Raw genomic sequence first — 18,931 nt, 5'->3', positions numbered from 1 at the left:
CACCTTCCTGAACACGGAAGCAGGCGGGCATGGCTGTAAACCAAAGGTTCCCCTCAGGAGGTGTGCAGAAGGAAAGCTTTGGGATGGCAAGAGCAGAGGGAGGGTTGGAAACCATGATCTTGTGATCTCATCATTGGTCAATGTCCAAAACAGGGCCATGGGGAGGGGACACAGGAGTGGTCCCTTATAACAAGGAGTTGTCAAGGAGAGGGGAAATCTAAGGACATTGGTTCCTAGAGCGAAAGGGAACCTTAAAATGTCCCTCGTTCCACCTTTTCCTTCACAGCTACACAAACCAAAGTCAATTGCTTTTTTCTCAGGGTGCAGAGCAAAAGCCAAGATTATAACCCAAAGCATCAATAATTAAAAAGAAAAAAGTTTTGTAGCATTTAGATTTGTTTAAAAGGGGAAGGGGGGGGAACACAGAATTTACTGTGTCAGAAAGTAGAACATTTCTTATTGCTAGAGTGACCGACGAAGGCCAGTTTACCATCTGCCACTGATTCCTATGCTGGGTGGGAAGTTGGAAGAGAAGGTTCCTTTCAAGTCTAAGAGTCAGTGAAAACCCTCTCTGGAGGTTCCCGCAGGGGCACAGGGAATATGACTTTTTTACGTAGTGTGAAATAAGGTTGAGGGATCTGTTTCTTCGTTACACCTCGTCGACTCACATCATTATTGACAGCAGTGAGGATGGATAAGATATCTTCATGTCTGCAGGCAGAGAAGAAAACATATTTTCAATCAGGAGACAGAAATCATGTACCAGGTCTTAGAAATAAGACTATAAAAAAAAAAAAAAGAAAGAAAGAAGACCATAAATCATGTGACTCCTTCCTAGCCCAACAGATCCAGATTCTAACTGGAATCCTGCCAACTATAAAGAAATATTTCTGGCCCTAGCTGGTTTGGCTCAGTGGATAGAGCGTCAGCCTGTGGACCAAAGGGTCCAGGGTTCGATTCCAGTCAAGGGCATGAACTTTGGTTGCAGGCTCCTCCCCGGCCCAGGCCCCAGTCAAGGCTCGTGCAAGAGACAAGCACTTGATGTGTTTCTCTCACATCGATGTTTCTATCTTTCCCTCTCTCTTCCACTCTTCCTAAAAATCAATGGAAAAGTGTTCTCGAGTGAAGATTAACAAAACAAAAAAAGAAAAGAAATACCTCTGAAATTAAAATAAGAAATTCTAAATTACATAAAATTTTCAATTCTACATTCAGTGTTTAAGGACATTATAGTAATTACAGCTTGCATTTTAATGTACTTAGTCAACAAAGGAATTTTACATATAATTATTTTTCTTCCTTCAAGCTGATAGCTAGCTAGATAAATAGATGGATGGATGGATCATAGAAAGATGGAAAGAATAGACAGGCAGGTGGTAGAGGTGGAGAAAGAGAGCCCTCTTAATAATGTCCTCTCTATTCTTGGTTTGGAGAGGGATACAGAGATGAAAGTGATACAATTCTTGATCTGAAACACTTAAAATGCAGACATAAAACATGTACCAAGGATTGCATAGACACCAAATTCATAATACAAGGCAGAATGTGATCAATGCCATCTGAAAAGGTCAAAGTTCTGTTGAAAGTTTGAAGGAGAAAGACAGAACTCCTGGCTGGGAGAAGAGAAGGCTCCAGAGAGGAGAGAGCATGTGAGCCTGGGCTTGCAGGATGTGCAGCATTTATTAGCATGAATGTTCCAGAGGCGGGCAATACACATCATCAGAAGCAACACATAGGCTCTTCAGACAGACTCAAGTTTGAATCATAGCTCTGTCACTCACAGATCCTGCAGTCTTAAGCAGGTTACTTACTTTCCTATGCTTCCGTTTTCTCAGCTCTAAAATGAAGACCATTATAGTACTCATTTTAGGGACTGCCATGGGAATTAAATAAGGTAATTTATATAAAGCACTTAGAACACCGGCTGCAATATTCCACTGACCATCGTTGTTAGTATGATTAGTATTACTGCTACTTCTCGTCATCATCATTAGTTTTCATTATTATTTTTTTAATCCTCACGCGAGGATATTGTTCCATTGATTTTTAGAGAGAGTGGAAGAGAGGGGGAAAGACAGAGAAATATTGATGTGAGAGAAACACATCGATTGGTTGGCTCCCGCAAGTGCCCTGACCAGGGCCCCCCTGGCCAGGGAGGAGCCTGTAACCAAGGTACATGCGCTTGACCGGTATCGAACCTGGGATCCTTCAGTCTGCAGGCTGATGCTCTACCCACTGAGTCAAACCGCGGCTCGCGAGCCACATGCGGCTCTTTGGCCCCTTGAGTGTGGCTCTTCCACAAAATACCACATGTGAGCACACATACAGTGAGATTGAAACTTCGTGGCCCATGCGCAGAAGTCAGTTTTCGGAAAGGAGATAGACGAAACAAGTATACAAGACAAGTGTGGATGGGAGAGTGGGAAGGGGTCGACCTCACCGCGAACGTACCTCAATCAGATTGAGGACGTTTTAGCAAAGGCCAGCTTAGGAGTACTCTAAATTAATAACAGTGTACCTACCTATATAGTTTAAGTTTAAAAAATTTGGCTCTCAAAAGAAATTTCAATCGTTGTACTGTTGATATTTGGCTCTGTTGACTAATGAGTTTGCCGACCACTGAGCTAGGGCAGCATTGTTATTTTTTCAGATGGGAATGTAAGCCCTGCCTGATTTTAGTCCCTCCACCCTGCTGTTCTCTCTCTCCTGAAATCTTGCTGTGGCTGACTCCTCAGCATTCAGCCACTCCCAGGATCACCTCTCCCAAGAAGCCTTCTCAAGCACCTCCTTGCCCTCCTCCCCCCCATATCATGATCCTGTTTTGCTTTCTTTGTAGCAGGCATCACTTCCTGAAATTATCTTGTTAACTTAAATTCTCATTTACTTACAGTTTTATTATATGTCTACCTCTTACTGGACTGTACGCTACATGGAGAAGGGATTTCTTTTTTTAAGTTTTCGAATGAGTTGCTTATTCACTATGTGTGATGACTATAAATGATGGAAAAGAAAGTTAGCACAGTGCATTTTCATGACTGGGGGTCTCCAATAGGGCAAAAACTTCCAAACAACCAGAACACCTGAATGTTGGAATTCAGTTCTTTATATAAAGTCCCTCATAAAAACAAACCGAAAAGAAGGGGGAGGGCAAATTTTTTTAAAAAAGGACAAAGTAGCCCAGTGGGCGTGGTTGGGTGGTGGGGCGTTGGTCCGTGGATTGGGAGGCCCCGGTTCCATTCCCAGCCAGGCCCAGGCCCGGGTTGAGGGCTCAGGCCCCAGTGTGGGGCGTGCAGAGGGCAGCCAGTCGGGGATTCTCTCTCATCATTAATATTTCTCTCTCTCTTCCTCTCGGAAGTAAAAATATGTATTTTTTAAAAAGGAAAAAGGAACCGAAAACAAGGGCAGAGGGCTTCTTGCTTCTCCTCGGCTTTCTCCCGGGCCTCCTCCACCCAAAGAGCTCCTGGCTTTCCGGCCTCTAAGATCTCGGCACCATCGTTCCTGCCCAGTCCCCCTCCCTTTCCTCTCTGCCCCGCGTTCTTCAGGCTTCGCCTTGGTTTCCCTGCAGGTTCAGCATCGAGGAAGCGGATGATCCGCGTGGGGCGCTCATCCGCAAGGGGCCTGGGTGTTCCGTGCCCGGCGCGGTCCCTGCCGGCGCTGGTTCTGGTTCTGGTTCGGCCCCATCGCTGGGGGAGAGACGGGTGGGCGCGTGTCTTCAAGGTCCGGTCCCCAGCGGGAGGAGGCGATGTCCCTTTCCTTCTGCTTTGGGGCTGGGCGCCGCCGGGCCTCCCTCCCTCCGTGCTCGGAGGCTGGGCGATGGTTCTCCGAAGCGACTCGAAACAGCTTTGGCCGCATTTTGAAAGGTTCCTCTTCATCTTCGTCCCGGGCTTTCATTTCTTGCTCAGGAAGGGAAACCACAGGCTCAAACTGGGGGGTCGCGGTTGCATTCGGCTGCCTCCTCGGTGCAGGAATCATCGTCCTCATGGAGGTCCGGGGCGGCTGGCGTGGTGGTCGCTGGCTCCGCCGGCCCCGCCCACAGCTCCCCGGCCCCGCCCGAAACTCGCAGCTCCCACGCCCCGCATCTGGTGCCAGTGCTGCCCGCCCGCCGGCCCCCGAACCTCGGAGAAGAGGTTTTTGTCTGATTTACAGCCACCTCCCTCGCCCCTAGCTCAGTCCGGTCTAGCAGGCACACAGTGTCCCTCGGTAAAATATTGCCTCGTCTCTGAAGCCGCAGGACTTCGGTCTCTGACGGCTATGGTGGGGATGGAGAGGTTGGCAAAAGAGAGAGAAAAGCTTAGGTCCCTCGAGGCTCCAATCCGGATTCACTATCTTAAATTCCCAGAACATCGTGGCCATTTCCAGAGATGGCACTCGGGAGTAGGAGCTCCCGGAGCGGGCTGAGCAGATGGATTCAGGATGTTCATAGGGATGTGAGGTCCGAGGGCAACGCAAAGGTCCGAGGGTGTCTGGCAGGTTGTGACAATGTGTAAGAATGACCTTCAGAATGAGGTTGGCTTGGTCACTCATTCATTGGTGCAGCAAAGAGTTACCAAGCTCAACAACATGTCAGATACTCTGCCAGGCGCTGAGGACATAAAATTGGATGAAGCTAAACTTCAGTGATGGCAGAACTCAGAGATGGCAATTTGGGAGACATTTCTATGGAGATACCAGTGGCCTCCAGGGATAGCAAAAACTACCCAGAGAGGAGAGAGGTGGGGAGGGGAGGGGAGGGGAGGGGAGGAGAGAGGTGGGGAGGGGAGGGGAGGGGAGGGGAGGGGAGGGGAGGGGAGGGGAGGGGAGAAGGTCCAGGGCAGAACCTTGGTGAAGGCTCATTTCCAGGAAATGAGGTAAGGAGCATGTGGCAGAGGCAGAAGGACAGTTGTCAGAGCAAAGGCAGGAGACCAAGCATATGGCCCGAAGGCAGCACATAGGCACTCACTAAATATGTGTGACTGACAAATTAATAAAGGAAGGAACACATTAAAGGCCCCCATGCTTTTATATATGCTGCGCCCTCTGCTCAACACGTCTTTCACCGCAGTTAGAAGTTTCCCCTGGTCCTCCAAATCTGGGTGAGGTACCAGTTCTGTGTGTTCCCATAACACCTGTGCTCTACAGTATATATAGCTACCACAGGGGGATGCTCTTCCCCATCTGCTTGTCAGTCCCTCTAGATTGTGAGCAGCGTGAGGACCAGGACTGTGTCTTTTTTTAATTCCGTATCTTCCTTTCCAGTTATATGTTGGTTCTCAATACAGGTTTGTTGGATGGATGGATGGATGGATGGATGGATGGATGGACGGAAGGACGGGTAGGTGAATAGATGGATGGATAAACAGGTAGGTGGATAGAACAATGCGAAACTCTTACCTTGGGACCAATTCCTTCAAATAGTTATACAGAGATTGAATATACCAGCTCCCCTCTGTCTTGTGACGAAAAGATACGTAGCCGGGGACAGTGGACAGGCCAAGAAGGAAATCTGCTTCCACAGGAACACTTTCCTGAAGGGGAGGCTCTACTAACTCGGGATTTACAGCATCTGCTTCAATGGACACAGAAGATTGTATCTCTCCTCCTTGACAGGCCTGGATGAAAAAGAGTTTGGGCTTGTTAGCCAGACCGGGGCACTGCTGGGCCGTGAAGTGAGACATGATCTCCCGGATGGGAATGAGGGCCTGGTCTGAAGAGTAGACAGCTCCACATTGCCCGTGGGTCAGAAAACAGAACACAAAGCAGTCTCCGTTGGCATGGTCTGGGTGACTCTTATATTTTTGCAGAACTTCGTCCAGCCGTTCTTTAGTTACATCAACCCGCATATCTACGTTGAACCCAAGCCACCGGAACACATGCTTCAGGCACTCTGTTAAAAAAAAAAAAAAAAAAAAAAGTGGGGGGATGAATGATGAAATAAAACAGAGTGAAATGAAATAAAAGGGGTCAAACAATGCTAATAGTTATACAAATTGCACAGCAAATATCCTGAAACTTTGGATTATGTTTTACTTTCATCAATAAAACTTTATAATTAACCTGCCTTTTTATAGCACCCACAGTGCTATCACAATGGCCCTGCGAGTGAGCAGAGGCCAGAGTCCATTCTCTTTCACGGGTGAGGAGCTGAGGCTCTGTGACTCTCCCGTGGTCAGAAATCCCAGTTAGTGGTGGAGCCAGAGCTCAAACACAGGTTTTCTCAAACTGACCTAGCATGCTCGCCCCTACATCACGAAATCATATGTGGTCAGGGGCCCTTTTCACGCTGTAAGCAGGTTGCTGACATCCCAGGTGCTATGGTCTAAAAGTTTGTGTCTCCCCAAAATTCACATGTTGAAATCCTAACCCTCAAGGTATGGGCATTAGAAAGTGGGAACTTCGAGAGGTGCTTAGGCCATGAGGGTTGAGCCCATAAAGAAACCCCAAGTGAGGTTACAATGAGAAGATAGCCATGTAGGAACCACACTCTCACCAGACACTGAAACCCCATAGCCTTGATCTTAGACGCCCCAGCCTTCAGAACCATGAGAAATACAGATTGGTTGGTTATAAGCCACCCAGTCTCGGTTGTTTGATACGGCAGCCTGGATAGACTAAAACACTAGTGGTATACAGGAGGCTTCGAAACATTTGTAATATCATCCTTACATTAAATGGAAGATTAAAAATTACAGAAAGAGCCCTAACTGGTTTGGCTCAGTGGATGGAGCATTGGCCTGCGGACTGAAGGGTCCCAGGCTCGATTCCGGTCAAGGGCATGACCTTGGTTGCGGGCACATCCCCAGTAGGGGATGTGCAAGAGGCAGCTGATCGATGTTTCTCTCTCATCAATGTTTCTAACTCTCTATTCCTTGCCCTTCCTCTCTGTAAAAAAATCAATAAAAATTTAAAAATTAATAAATAAATAAAAAATAAAAATTACAGAGGAGAAACTAAGATGGCGGCATAGGGAAACACTGAAATTGCTGCCTCCTACAACAACTTCAAAACACAATAAAAGGACAGAACGGACATCATCCAGAACTTACAGGAGGGCTGGCGGAGTGGAAATTCTACAGCTAGAAGGAAAGAGAAAAGCACATTGAGGGTCAGGAGCTGCGGAAGTAAAGTGCAGAGGTACGGAGGCTTGAGAGTGCGCGGAAGGGGGATGGTACCAGAGGACGCGGCTGTCTTTTTGAATTGGGAGGGAGTCACAAGCTCCCGACTGCTCTGAACTCTGGTGCCGGGAAGTCTCTGGGGACCCAGGACTCATACAGGGAGAAACTGGACTGTCTGGCAGCGGGCAGAACTTGAAACTCAAGGGCGGCTTTCCCTCAGAGGTGCTTGCAGCAATTAAATTATCAGGACACTGAGACGCGTGTGGCCCCTTAGGGCAGGGCTGAGAATCTGCCATAGTTCCTTGCTCCGCCCTTTGATTCCCTGAGACCCCGCCCCACCCAGGCTGCGGCAGAGGCTTTTGCATATGAATGCCCTGGCCCTTTGCAACCTGAAAATTACCTAACAAACTGCAGCTGGGCCACAGACCCAGAACTTCCAAGAGAAGGCCCAAGGCCCCAGAGCAGCTTGCATTGCTTCACAGGTGGGCCTCATCAGGGCACCTCCAAACTCCAAAAAAGGAAGGGGAATCTGCAGTTCTCTTCATAGCTCCTGCTGGGTAACCTCCAAGAGCCAGTGTACCCAGTGGTCAGAGGGGGACCATCCGGATTACAACTCCTCAGATCCATAAGGGACACACCCAGTGGGCAGACTCAGTGAACACCAAAGCCCCACTGAAGCAAGTCTTGCCCCAGAAGGGTGTCTTCAGCACAGAAGTTCTCCCACTGCAGACACAGCTGATTCTCACTGCCAATTGGCCTGGAGGTCAATTCCTCCCAGTGATCCTACAACAATCAAGGCATAACTACAACAAGACTGTGCACAAAGCCCACAAGGAGGTACACCAAGAGTGTCCACCTCAAGTAACGGGGAGGCTGAGCCACTGGACCCTATAGGACACCTAGCACACAAAACCACTCTACCAACACAGGGAAGCATAAAAAATGCGGAGACAAAGAAACAGGTCACAAATGACAGTAATGGAGGAAAGCAAACTACTGGATATAGAGTTCAAAACCACACTTATAAGGTTTTTCAAGAATTTTATGGAAACCACCGATAAATTTAGTGAGACCCTCAAGAAATCTAGTGAGACCCTCAAGGATATGAAAAAGGACCAACTAGAAATTAAGCATACACTGACTGAAATAAAGAATAATATACAGAGATCCAACAGCAGACAAGAGGATCCCAAGAATCAAGTCAAAGATTTGAAATACAAAGAAACAAAAAATACCCAACCGAAAAAGAAAAAAGAAAAAAGATTCCAAAAATATGAAGATAGTGTAAGGAGCCTCTGGGGCAACTTCAAGCGTACCAACATCAGAATTATAGGGATACCAGAAGAAGAGAAAGGGCAAGATATTGAAAACCTATTTGAAGAAATAATGACAGAAAACTTCCCCTACCTGCTGAAAGAAATAGACTTACAAGTCCAGGAAGCGCAGAGAACCCCAAACAAAAGGAACCCAAAGAGGACCACACCAAGACACATCATAATTAAAACGTCAAGAGCAAAAGACAAAGAGAGAATCTTAAATGCAGCAAGAGAAAGAAAGTCAGTTACCTACAAGGGAATACCCATACGACTGTCAGCTGATTTCTCAACAGAAACCATGCAGGCCAGAAGAGAGTGGCAAGAAATATTCAAAGTGATGAATAGCAAGAACCTACAACCAAGATTACTTTATCCAGCAAAGCTATCATTCAGAATAGAAGGTCAGATAAAGAGCTTCACAGATAAGAAAAAGCTAAAGGAGTTCATTACCACCAAACCAGCATTATATGAAATGCTGAAAGGTATTCTTTAAGAAGAGGAAGAAGAAAAAGGAACTCTTACCATTTGCCACAGCATGGATGGAACTGGAGAGCAGATAAATACCACATGATCTCACTCATTTGTGGAATACAATGAACAACATAGACTGATGAACAAGGACTAATCCAGTGACGGAGAGGCATTGATTGGACTGTCGGGCCTTGGAGGGAAGGTAGGGGAGGGTGGGGGTAAGGGGGAAAGATCAACCAAAGGACTTATATGCAAGCATATAGGCCTAACCAATGGACACGGACAACGGGGGGGGGGGGGAGTGAGGGCATGAGCGGGGGGGGGGGTAGGGGGTAACGTGGGGATAAGGACACATATGTAATATCTTAATCAATAAAAAATATATTTTTTAAAAAATAAAAAATAAAATAATGATTGCCAAATTAATCCAGAAAAAAAAATTACAGAAAGAAAATATGAAAATGATTTTAAGATCCCCAGCTTCCATTCGATATACTATTACAGCCTTTCTTACCAGCGTCTTTATCGGTCCCTTGTCTTTCTGACAGTGAGGTAAAGTTCTGGTTGTTGATAACAACACAGTAGCCTCTATGTTTACGATCCATCCTGTACACAGTTTCCTCCTTGAAAGAAGAAGAGATGGAACCACTTATTAGAGAATCTTCACTTTAAGAGTTTAATGTTTCTAACCAACCACTCCATTTATCGGTACCAAAGGCAGAGAATTCTCAAGATCCTGGGCCTGGTCTGGAATTAATCAATGGCCAGGCCCTAACTAAAATTCAGAATTCACCTGGTTTAATTGCAAAATGTCAATTCTCAGTGTCAAATGACAGAGTATGTTTTTTAACTTTGGAAAACCCGGGGTTTATGCAAAAGGATCTTCCTTTTTGGATTAGCAAAGTGAAAGCATAGGTAAGGACCTAACAAGACAACAAAACTATCAAATGATAATTTTTTTCAGATGGTAGGATTCAGTGATCTGTTTTCTCCAAAACCAGAGAAATCTCTTTGGTAGCAATCACAGTGGGGATTTTAAAATGTATGCAATTATTTCCGAAGGCTATCACAAACAGCCTGTGATTATAAATTATCTGAGTTGGCTTCAGCGGGGCCTCTGTGTGGCTAAAATGATCTCCTGAAAACATGGTACAGCTTGAATCCAAACGGAAAAGAAGTGGCATCAGGAGATAAAAAAGAAATTCCCTTTCTGGAAATAATTTTAAAAGTATGTGTGACTGCCAAAACCGGTTTGGCCCAGTGGATTGAGCGTCGGCCTGCGGACTGAAAGGTCCCAGGTTCGATTCCGGTCAAGGGCATGTACCTGGGTTGCGGGCACATCCCCAGTAGGAGATGTGCAGGAGGCAGCTGATCGATGTTTCTCTCTCATCAATGTTTCTAACTCTCTATCTCTCTTCCTTCCTCTCTGTAAAAAATCAATAAAATATATTTTTTTTTAAAAAGTGTGTGATTGAAAGGGCAATAGCGTCCCCTCCATAGCAAGTGTCAGCACACTTCTGAAGGTTTTAAAGAAAGGTAGGAAGGACAGAGATGATCACAGAAAGAGGAAGAAGAACCAAGACAGACACAAAGAACTCTGAGCCCTCAAAGCCACTAAGGGTGAGACCCCAGTTGGAAACGCCCCCAAAGAAACTGTCCAGACCTTTGTGCTGGTTCCAGAAGTTAGACTGTAAGCAGATGGTCCCAACATCTCCATAGAGACCAGGATTACTTGGTTACCGAGAAAGAGAAATACTTATTTTCTTCAAATATTATCTCTCCTCACTTAGATATCCTTACACAAGGTGGGTTGAGAGTCAATACCACATGAATCAGATAAAATATTTCTGTTAGAAAGCTTGTTTGGGTACAGTCACTGAGCAGATAAGAAGGAGAAGAAAGGGGGAGACGGGAAGAGATTAACCAAAGAACTCATGCATATATGCACAACCAATGGACACAGACAATAGTGTGCAGAAGGCCTGCAGTGGGGCAGGGACTGGGAGGAAGAGGGTAAAGGATGAGAAATGGGGGACATCTATAATACTGTCAACAATAAAATAAACATAAATAAAATCAATTTTAAAAATTAAAGAAAAAAGGACTCAGTCTGGGAAAGACAAAAATCAGTCCATAGCCCTGGGATTACTTGGTCAGGGTTTTGGCATTGGCTGAGGATTGCAGTGCTTTGAAGGGTTTCTGCAAACTCCCTGGTTCCTCTGACTAAGGATCCATCATAAAGAGGAAGCCAAGAATGAGTTGTCACAGAACAATAACAGGAAAATATCTCTTGAAACTTTTCTTGGCCCACCAGCCAGACTTCAGTAGAATCTGGCGAGCTCCGCCCTAGCCTCTGAGTCAGTTATTAACTATGGTTAAGATGAAGGGTCTGTCCTGGGTGCTCACCTCAGGCTGAGCAAGTCTAGTATCCACCAGACCAGAAAACACACTGAAAAGGACCCCAGCTGCTGTCATACAAAGAGGTGCACCTGCACGTTCCTCCTCACCTTGGAGAAGGTGAGGTCCCAGGGAGCAAGGTTTTAACTGTGAAACCGCAGAATTGCAAAACTGAAAGAAACTTGTTTACTTTTCAAAGAAGTGAAGCCGTTGCCTGAGCTCCCGCAGCTACCCAGTGAAGCCAGGTGTTTGGAGGGCAAGCTCTGGGGTCAGACTGCCAAACTCCAGCTCCATTCCTTTCTAGCCACTTTGGCTTTCAGCAAAGTACTTGACCTCTTGGGTCTCGGTTTCCTCATCATTCAGTGATAATGTGATTGAAGAATTAAATGAGATAAGCCCTAGAAAGCTCTTACAACAGTGCCTAGCGCAGTGATGGCGAACCTTTTGAGCTCGGCGTGCCAGCATTTTGAAAAACCCTAACTTAACTCTGGTGCCGTGTCACATATAGAAATTTTTGATATTTGCAACCATAGTAAAACAAGGACTTACATTTTTGATATTTATTTTATATATTTAAATGCCATTTAACAAAGAAAAATCAACCCAAAAAATGAGTTCCTGTGTCACCTCTGACATGCGTGTCATAGGTTCGCCATCACTGGCCTAGCACATGGACAGAGCTCAGTAATGGTTAATTCTCACCAACACCATATCACATAACCTCCCAGCTAAGATTCCTGGGGAAGTGGAGCGTGTGGAACCAATAACCGGTTTGTTCACAAGCAGGTTCTCCCAATGGCAGAGCCTGAAATATTTCCCTGAGGTTATGGTTTCTGGGCAAGGATTCAAGGAAATACACACACCATTGCCGAGCCCCTCCCTCTGGCCTCTCTCCCTCTGCAGGCAGCACCATAGCAGACATCCTCAGACTCAACATCCCACTCTGTCACTGCTAGCCTGGTGCCTCAGGGCCACCAAAGGTTCCCTCCCTCCTCACAGAGGGTGTCCGAATTCTGAAGGGTTGCTTGCATTCCCCGGAAGCTGTTATGTCAGGCTTTCCAAGTGGAAGCCACCTCTTCACCTCCCATAGAAAAGCCTGGTATAATCCATGTGTTCATTGGCTCGCTCTGAATTGAGATAAGAAATGAATTCTCCACTAATCTGTAAACCTTCTCCCAAGTCACAATGAATAACTTGCTATATGTAAAATATATCTCTTTCTGCCATCCTGATCCAAGTTATAAAAAGTGCATTGGGAACATCTACCATTACTCCTTGCGGGCTCATCTTGCCAAGTCCCCTCATGTTGAGGAAAGAGGGAGTACAGGAAATTCGCAGAGTTAGGAGAGTTGAAAATCTAGACTTGCTGGGTTGGCAAACACATTGAGGGGGTGTGCCCTGAGAAGGTACGGAAGCTCCCTGCCACTCCCACCTCTCATCTCTTGCCCTATGGATCTCTTCCATATGGATGTTCTTGAGTTGTATCCCTTACAATGAACCTGAAATGTAAATGTTAACAAAAAGTGACGTGATGCAGAAAAGGGCAGATGCCTCATCTCCAGCCATAGAAAAGGCCACTGGCAAGTGACAAGAAGAGAATCAACTCCCTTCTTCCAAAGGGGAAGGGTCCATGAAGACACAGTGGCGAGAATTTTCAGAGCAAGGGAGACTGAGTGAGTCAGTGTGTGGGCCCTTCATGCACCATGCCTGGGACTCCCAGAGCCCTTCTTCTCACTCAGCCACTAGTTTTCACAGCTGGAAGTGACAGGGACTTGTCTTCCCAGCACTGGAACTCTGGGCTGGGGGCCCTGGTGTTGGGCTGGGACACCTGTATTTTCAGAGGGGACCTTCACAGTTGAGATATTCCTCCTGATTTTTTATGTGCCACACGTGGGAGTGGGACCAGGCTGTTCCATGTCTCCACCGTTCCTACCAGTCTCAACGTGGCTCCCTCTATATATCCTTAGTTACAGGACTTCAGTTCAGCTAATTTCAGGCATTCTGAATGGTGGTTGCTCTGTAACTTAGTTGTAATTTTGATGTGGTTGTGGGAGGTTCTGAATACCATGTTTACTTACATCATCATCTTGACTGGAACTCTATGGAAAATTTTCTAAAATAAAAAATAAAACTTCCACAAACAACCCAATTTAAAAACAACCCATTTATCCAAAGAAGATATATAAATGGACAACAAGCACACGAAAGGATGCCCAACATCACTAATCATGAGCGAAGCAATGAGAATCAAAACCACAACGAGATACCACCTCACACCCATTTGGATGGCTACTGTCAAAAACCGGGAAAATAAGTGCTGGCGAAGATGTGGGGAAACTGGATCCTTTGTGTATGATTGATAGAAAGGATGCTGCTGCTGTGGAAAACAGTATGGTGGTTCCTCAAAAGATGAAATACAGAATGACCCTAAGATCCAGCAATTCCACTTCGGGGTAAACACCCCAAAGGACTGAAAGCAGGATCTAGAGGAGATATTTATACTACGGTCATAGCAGCATCATTCACAGTAGCCAAAAGGTGGCAGCAACCCACATAGCCATCAGTGGGTGCGGATAAACGAAGTATGGGCTATCCACACAATGGAAGATTATTCAACCTTTAAAAGGAAGAAAATTCTGACATGGATGAACGTTGAGGACATTATACATGAAACGAAATAAGCCAGTCACAAAAAGGCAAATATTGTATGACTCCGTTTACTAGTCTATGAGGTACCTAGAGTAGTCAAGTTCATAGAGACGAAAAGTAGAATGGTGTTTGCCAAGAGCTGGTGGGAGTGGGAAATGAGGAGCTATTGTTTAGTGGCTACAAAGTTTAAGTTTTACAAAATAAAAAGAGTTCGAGAAGGAGATAGGTTACACAACTATGTGAATGTACTTAACAGTACAGAACTGTACAATTAAAAAATGGTTAAGATGATATGCCTGGCCACTGTGGCTCAGTGGTTGAGCGTTGATCCACAAACTGGGAGATCACAGTTTGATTCCGGTCAGGGCACATGCCCTGTGTGCAGGCTTGATTCCCAGTGGGGGGGTTGCTAGAAGCAGCCAATCGGTGATTCTCTCTCATCATGGATGTCTCTGTCTCTCTCTCCCCACTCCCTTTCTCTCTGAAATCAATAAAAAGATATTTTTTAAAATTGGTTAAGATGATAAATTTTATGATATTTGTATTTTACCACAATTACAAACAAAAACAAAAATTTCCAAGGCCAAGCTAACTTCACTGATGCCAACAGAGTTACAGAGTTTGGCAAAATAGAACTGCCCGAGTCTGCTGGAAAGAAACAAAGCCCGGGAAGAACGTCATCTGTCTACCAATGGTCTCGCTCACGTTGTGACGAACAGATTGCAGATTCCCCCGTGTTTCCCTCTCTCCCCACCCTCCCATTGCTGGGCACCACAGAAACTCCATTCTTGTCCTCTGGGGAGGTCTGGCTACCTAATTTGTGGGGCCTAGTGTAAAATAACAGCTATACATTATTAAGAATTTCAAAACAGCCCTGGCCAGTGTGGCTCAGTTGGATGGAACATTGGCAGTCGACCCATAAATACAGGTTCAATTCCTGGTCAGGGCACATAACTAGGTTGCGGGCTAGATCTGAGGTCCAGGCACATATTGGAGGCAACCAATCTCTTTCTCTCTCTCTTTCTCTCTCTCTAAAAATCAATGAAAACATATCCTCAGGTGAGGATTAAAAAAACAAAGAATTTCACCTGGCTCGTGTGTCTCAGCTGTTGAGCATTGACCCATGAACCAGGAGGTCACAGTTAAATTCCCAGTCAGGGCACATGACCAGGTTTCAGGCTCAATTTCCAATAGGGGGCTTACAGGAAGCAGCAGATGGATGTTTCTCTTTCATCAGTGTTTCTCTCTCTCTCTCAGTGTTTCCATCTCTCTATCCTTCTCTCTCTCTCTCTAAAATTAAAAAGAAATTTTAAAAACATATTTTAAAAAATAATTTCAAGACAGTGAAAAAAGCATTTTAAAAAGCCTGGGCTGTATGTGACTGCACAGGCTGTATGCCCATGAGGCCAGCCCTGATTGGACGCCAGAGATAAGAGTAGATGGCACAGCACTACACAGTAGTGCCCTGGAGTCAGCTCAAGCCAGCTAGTGTTAGATTTTTTAAATTCTGCAATACAGTTGATGTCCTATTAGTAACTGGAAATCAGATGGAAATCGGTGTCTCTATCTCTCTCTCTTTCTTGGAGACTTGGGGTGGAGAGCAGAGCTGGTGGTTAAACATTTACCAACATACCGATGAACTTGCTGGTAAGGCTTGACGGATTTGATTAATGCTTGAAGCAGAAAGTAGTTCTTTCTCCTTTTGCTCAGCTTCTGCAAAAAAAAAAAAAAAGAAAATATTTGTTTTTTAACGATGTCTGGCTACGTTGCTTTTCAGAGTTTGCCTCATCAGCTGGTCAATAGATCCATTCAGCAAGGCTTCTGTTTTAATAATCTCTGTGTTGAGGAGACTGGAATTGGAAAATCAATGCTGATTGATACATTATTACTAATTTTGAAGACCGTGAATCCTCGAATTTTACCCACGTTAGACCTAAAATTCAGGCCTATGAACTCCAATAAAGTAATGTTCGGTTACAATTGGCCATTGTGACTACAGTGGGACTTGGTGACCAGATAAACAAAGAAGAGACCTACCAACCAACAGTGACTGCAGAGATGCTCATTTTGAGGCCTCGCTCCAAGAAGAACTGAAGATTAAGCATCATCTCTTCAACTACCACTCTTCTCAGACCCATGCGAGCTTCTGCCTCATCTCACCACCAGGCCACTCTCTGAAGACACTTGACCTCTTAACCATGAAGAGCCTTGACAACAAGGTGAGCATGATACTAGTGATTGCCAAAGCAGATGCAATTTCTAATGATGAATTACAGGAGTTTAAGCTCATGAGGTAAGTGGTCAGCAATGGTGTCAGGTATACCAATTGCCAACAGGTAGTGAAACTATTGCTAAAATCAAGGCTTCAATGAGTGACATTTTCCATTCGCTTTTGAAGGAAGTGTGAACATTGAGGAGTAAGAAGGGCTCTTGGTGGCTCACTGGGCTCAGATGTTAAAAAAGCAGAGCCTCTCAGCCGTTTCTGCACAGGAGCCTCTTAAGCAAGCTGCACTTTTCGGAGAAGTTTCTGCATCGCCTGCCGACATTATGTTTCTGCCATCAGGACAAGCCCTTACGAAGGTTTCCTGGAATCCTATTTCAACCAATAGGAAAATTGGGGGGCTATATTTTAAAATATATTATGTACCTGAAGCTCTAACCTTTCAAGTTTTTAGGACTTTTACATTTTTGATGTTATTATCTAATTTATAACATGATCCTAAGTTTTTGTATCAAATTTTATATAACACTAGAGGCCCAATGCACGAAATTTGTGCAAGAGTAGGCCATCCTTCCCCTGTCTGCCTGCACCAGCTTCCCTCTAGCACTCAGGACCCAGGCTTCCCTCGCAGCCCCAGCTTTGTCCGGAAAGTTGTGTGGAAGCACGTCCGGTCTAATTAGCATATTATGCTTTTATTATTATAGATGATGGCCTTCCATGCTTCAGTATGCCTTATTGAGGTTCATGTATTATTGTGATGAGAGAAAATATGTTTAAAAGTAAAAACATCCAAGTATATAAACCTTTTTTCTAGTGATAAGTGCCTTTGAACTTAGGTGTTATCACAGTATTTTCACTAAGATGTATTACGTACTTGCTGCTTAAAACTCCGTATTCCAGAGTAAAAAAATAATAAGATTGAATTATCTTATTAAAAGTATTTCTTTCCATGGCCAGTGTGGCTCAGTTGGTTGGAACTTACACCAAAAGGCAGAGGGTTTGATTCCCTGTCAGGGCACATACCCAGGTTGCGGGTTTGATCCCTGGTCGGGGAGAGTGAGAGATGTTTCTCTCTCACATGGATATTTCTCTCTCTCTCTCTCCCTCCATCCCTCCCCAACTCTCCCTTCCTCTTTCTAATATCAATTTATAAAATATTTCTAAGTAAATAACTATGAACATTTGAATATTAAAGATATGAAATTTTAGGTAATTCACATCTCAAGGGATATTTTAATTCAGTGCCTTAGTAGTATTCTCAGAACAATGAACTTTTTCTTAACAGTCATAGGTATAAAATTTTTTTATTTTTTGTACTTGAATATTCTAAACAAAGCTGACATTTACTCTAGACAGAGTAAAAAAAAAGTTATTTCTCCCTCTCCTTAAGGCAATAATTCACTTTCCTGGTCTAAGGAAATGTTACTACCTAGGAAGCAGCAAATAGGATCACAGATCAGAAAACAACCATCTGACCAGCAGCAATTCAAGGTAACCAATCAACAAAATAAATTATTTTACAGAAACCTATAGATTTGTAATGCCATTTGCTTAAAGAGATCTACATATATACACTCAGAAGAAAAAGTGAACTTATAAATTATTTTTATTTACCATTATATTTTCAGTCCTGGTATTATTTTATTTCTTATTGTTTTTTTAAATTATTTTAATAATTTTGTTAGTTCTTAAAATTTACTATATACTTCACCAGATACCATTTCTAAACATATGGTGCTTACAACGTCAGATAATTGCCAACTAGAGATTACAAAAGCATTGCCTCAGCATCAAAGCCAGAACTCAGACTATAACAACTAAAAGAAAAAGAAGGAAAAAGAAAAGAAAAACAGGAAAGAAAAGAACAAGAAAGGAAAGAAAGAAGTAAGGAAGGGGAAAGAAGAAAGAGAAAAAAAGAAAATCCTTTTTCTTAGGTCAATGTTTAGTCTTTAATACATTTTTGATTAAACATTTTTAATGTTGACATTATTGCAGGTGTCCCCATTTCCTGCCCTCTGCCCACCTCCACCCCTCCTCTGCCCCTCCCTTGGCCTTCACCACACTGTTGTCCATGTCCATGCATATATGTTCTTTAGCTAATCCCTTCACTCTTTATCCAGTCACTCCTAGCCCCCTCCCTCAGGCACCAGCCAGTCTATTCCATGTATCCATTTTGTTCATCAGTTTATTTTGTTCATTAGATTCCACGTATTAGTGAGATCATATTGTATTTGTCTTTCTCTGACTGGCTTAAGATCATACTCTCCTGGTCCATCCATGCTGTCAAAAAGGGTAATATTTCCTTCTTTTTTACAGCTGTGTAGTATTTCATTGTGTAAATGTACCACAGCTTTATAAAGTAGTAATTAAATAAATATTATATGTATATCAAATGTATTTTCTGTGGAACCATTAATAAGAATGAGCTATGGGAAATCTCAGATATTTTGGGTAAGAATAAAGTATGGACTATGATTAGCATGACCTTACTTAAATATATATTAATCTTCACACACACACACACACACACACACACACACACACACAATTGTCTCTATAAAGAAGAAAGGCTACATGAGGCATCTAATGAAAAAAATTAATTGACCAACAAAATAGGACCCAAAGCATGGAGGCATAGAACAGACTGACATACCTCAATGTGGGGTGGGGGGATAAGAAAAGATAAACCAAAGAACTTATATACTTATATGCATAGCCTATGGACACGGGCAATAGGGTGGTGAAGACCTAGGGCAGTGATGGCGGACCTTTTGAGCTCGTCATGT

At 44.1% G+C, this 18,931-nt stretch overlaps 1 protein-coding gene across 1 annotated transcript in view; it reads right to left on the bottom strand.

The window, feature by feature from the left end:
- Positions 1–548: 548 nt before the first annotated feature.
- The window catches only part of CASP10 (caspase 10), a gene marked incomplete at its 3' end in the record, with an annotated part of 45,295 nt that continues 26,912 nt past the window's right edge, over positions 549–18,931 (bottom strand). The window contains exons 6-9 of the mRNA XM_081096153.1: positions 15,558–15,634; positions 9,393–9,501; positions 5,371–5,863; positions 549–711 (exon numbers count right to left, since the gene is read on the bottom strand). Of these exons, the coding sequence (XP_080952279.1) occupies positions 549–711; positions 5,371–5,863; positions 9,393–9,501; positions 15,558–15,634 (842 nt within the window). The remainder of the gene's footprint in view (positions 712–5,370; positions 5,864–9,392; positions 9,502–15,557; positions 15,635–18,931) is intronic.

Source organism: Myotis nattereri, assembly GCF_964212035.1.
Source record: "Myotis nattereri genome assembly, chromosome: 7".
Taxonomy (NCBI): domain Eukaryota; kingdom Metazoa; phylum Chordata; class Mammalia; order Chiroptera; family Vespertilionidae; genus Myotis; species Myotis nattereri.
Note: the sequence above shows the minus strand (reverse complement) of the source record. Positions and strands in the feature narration are given on the sequence as shown.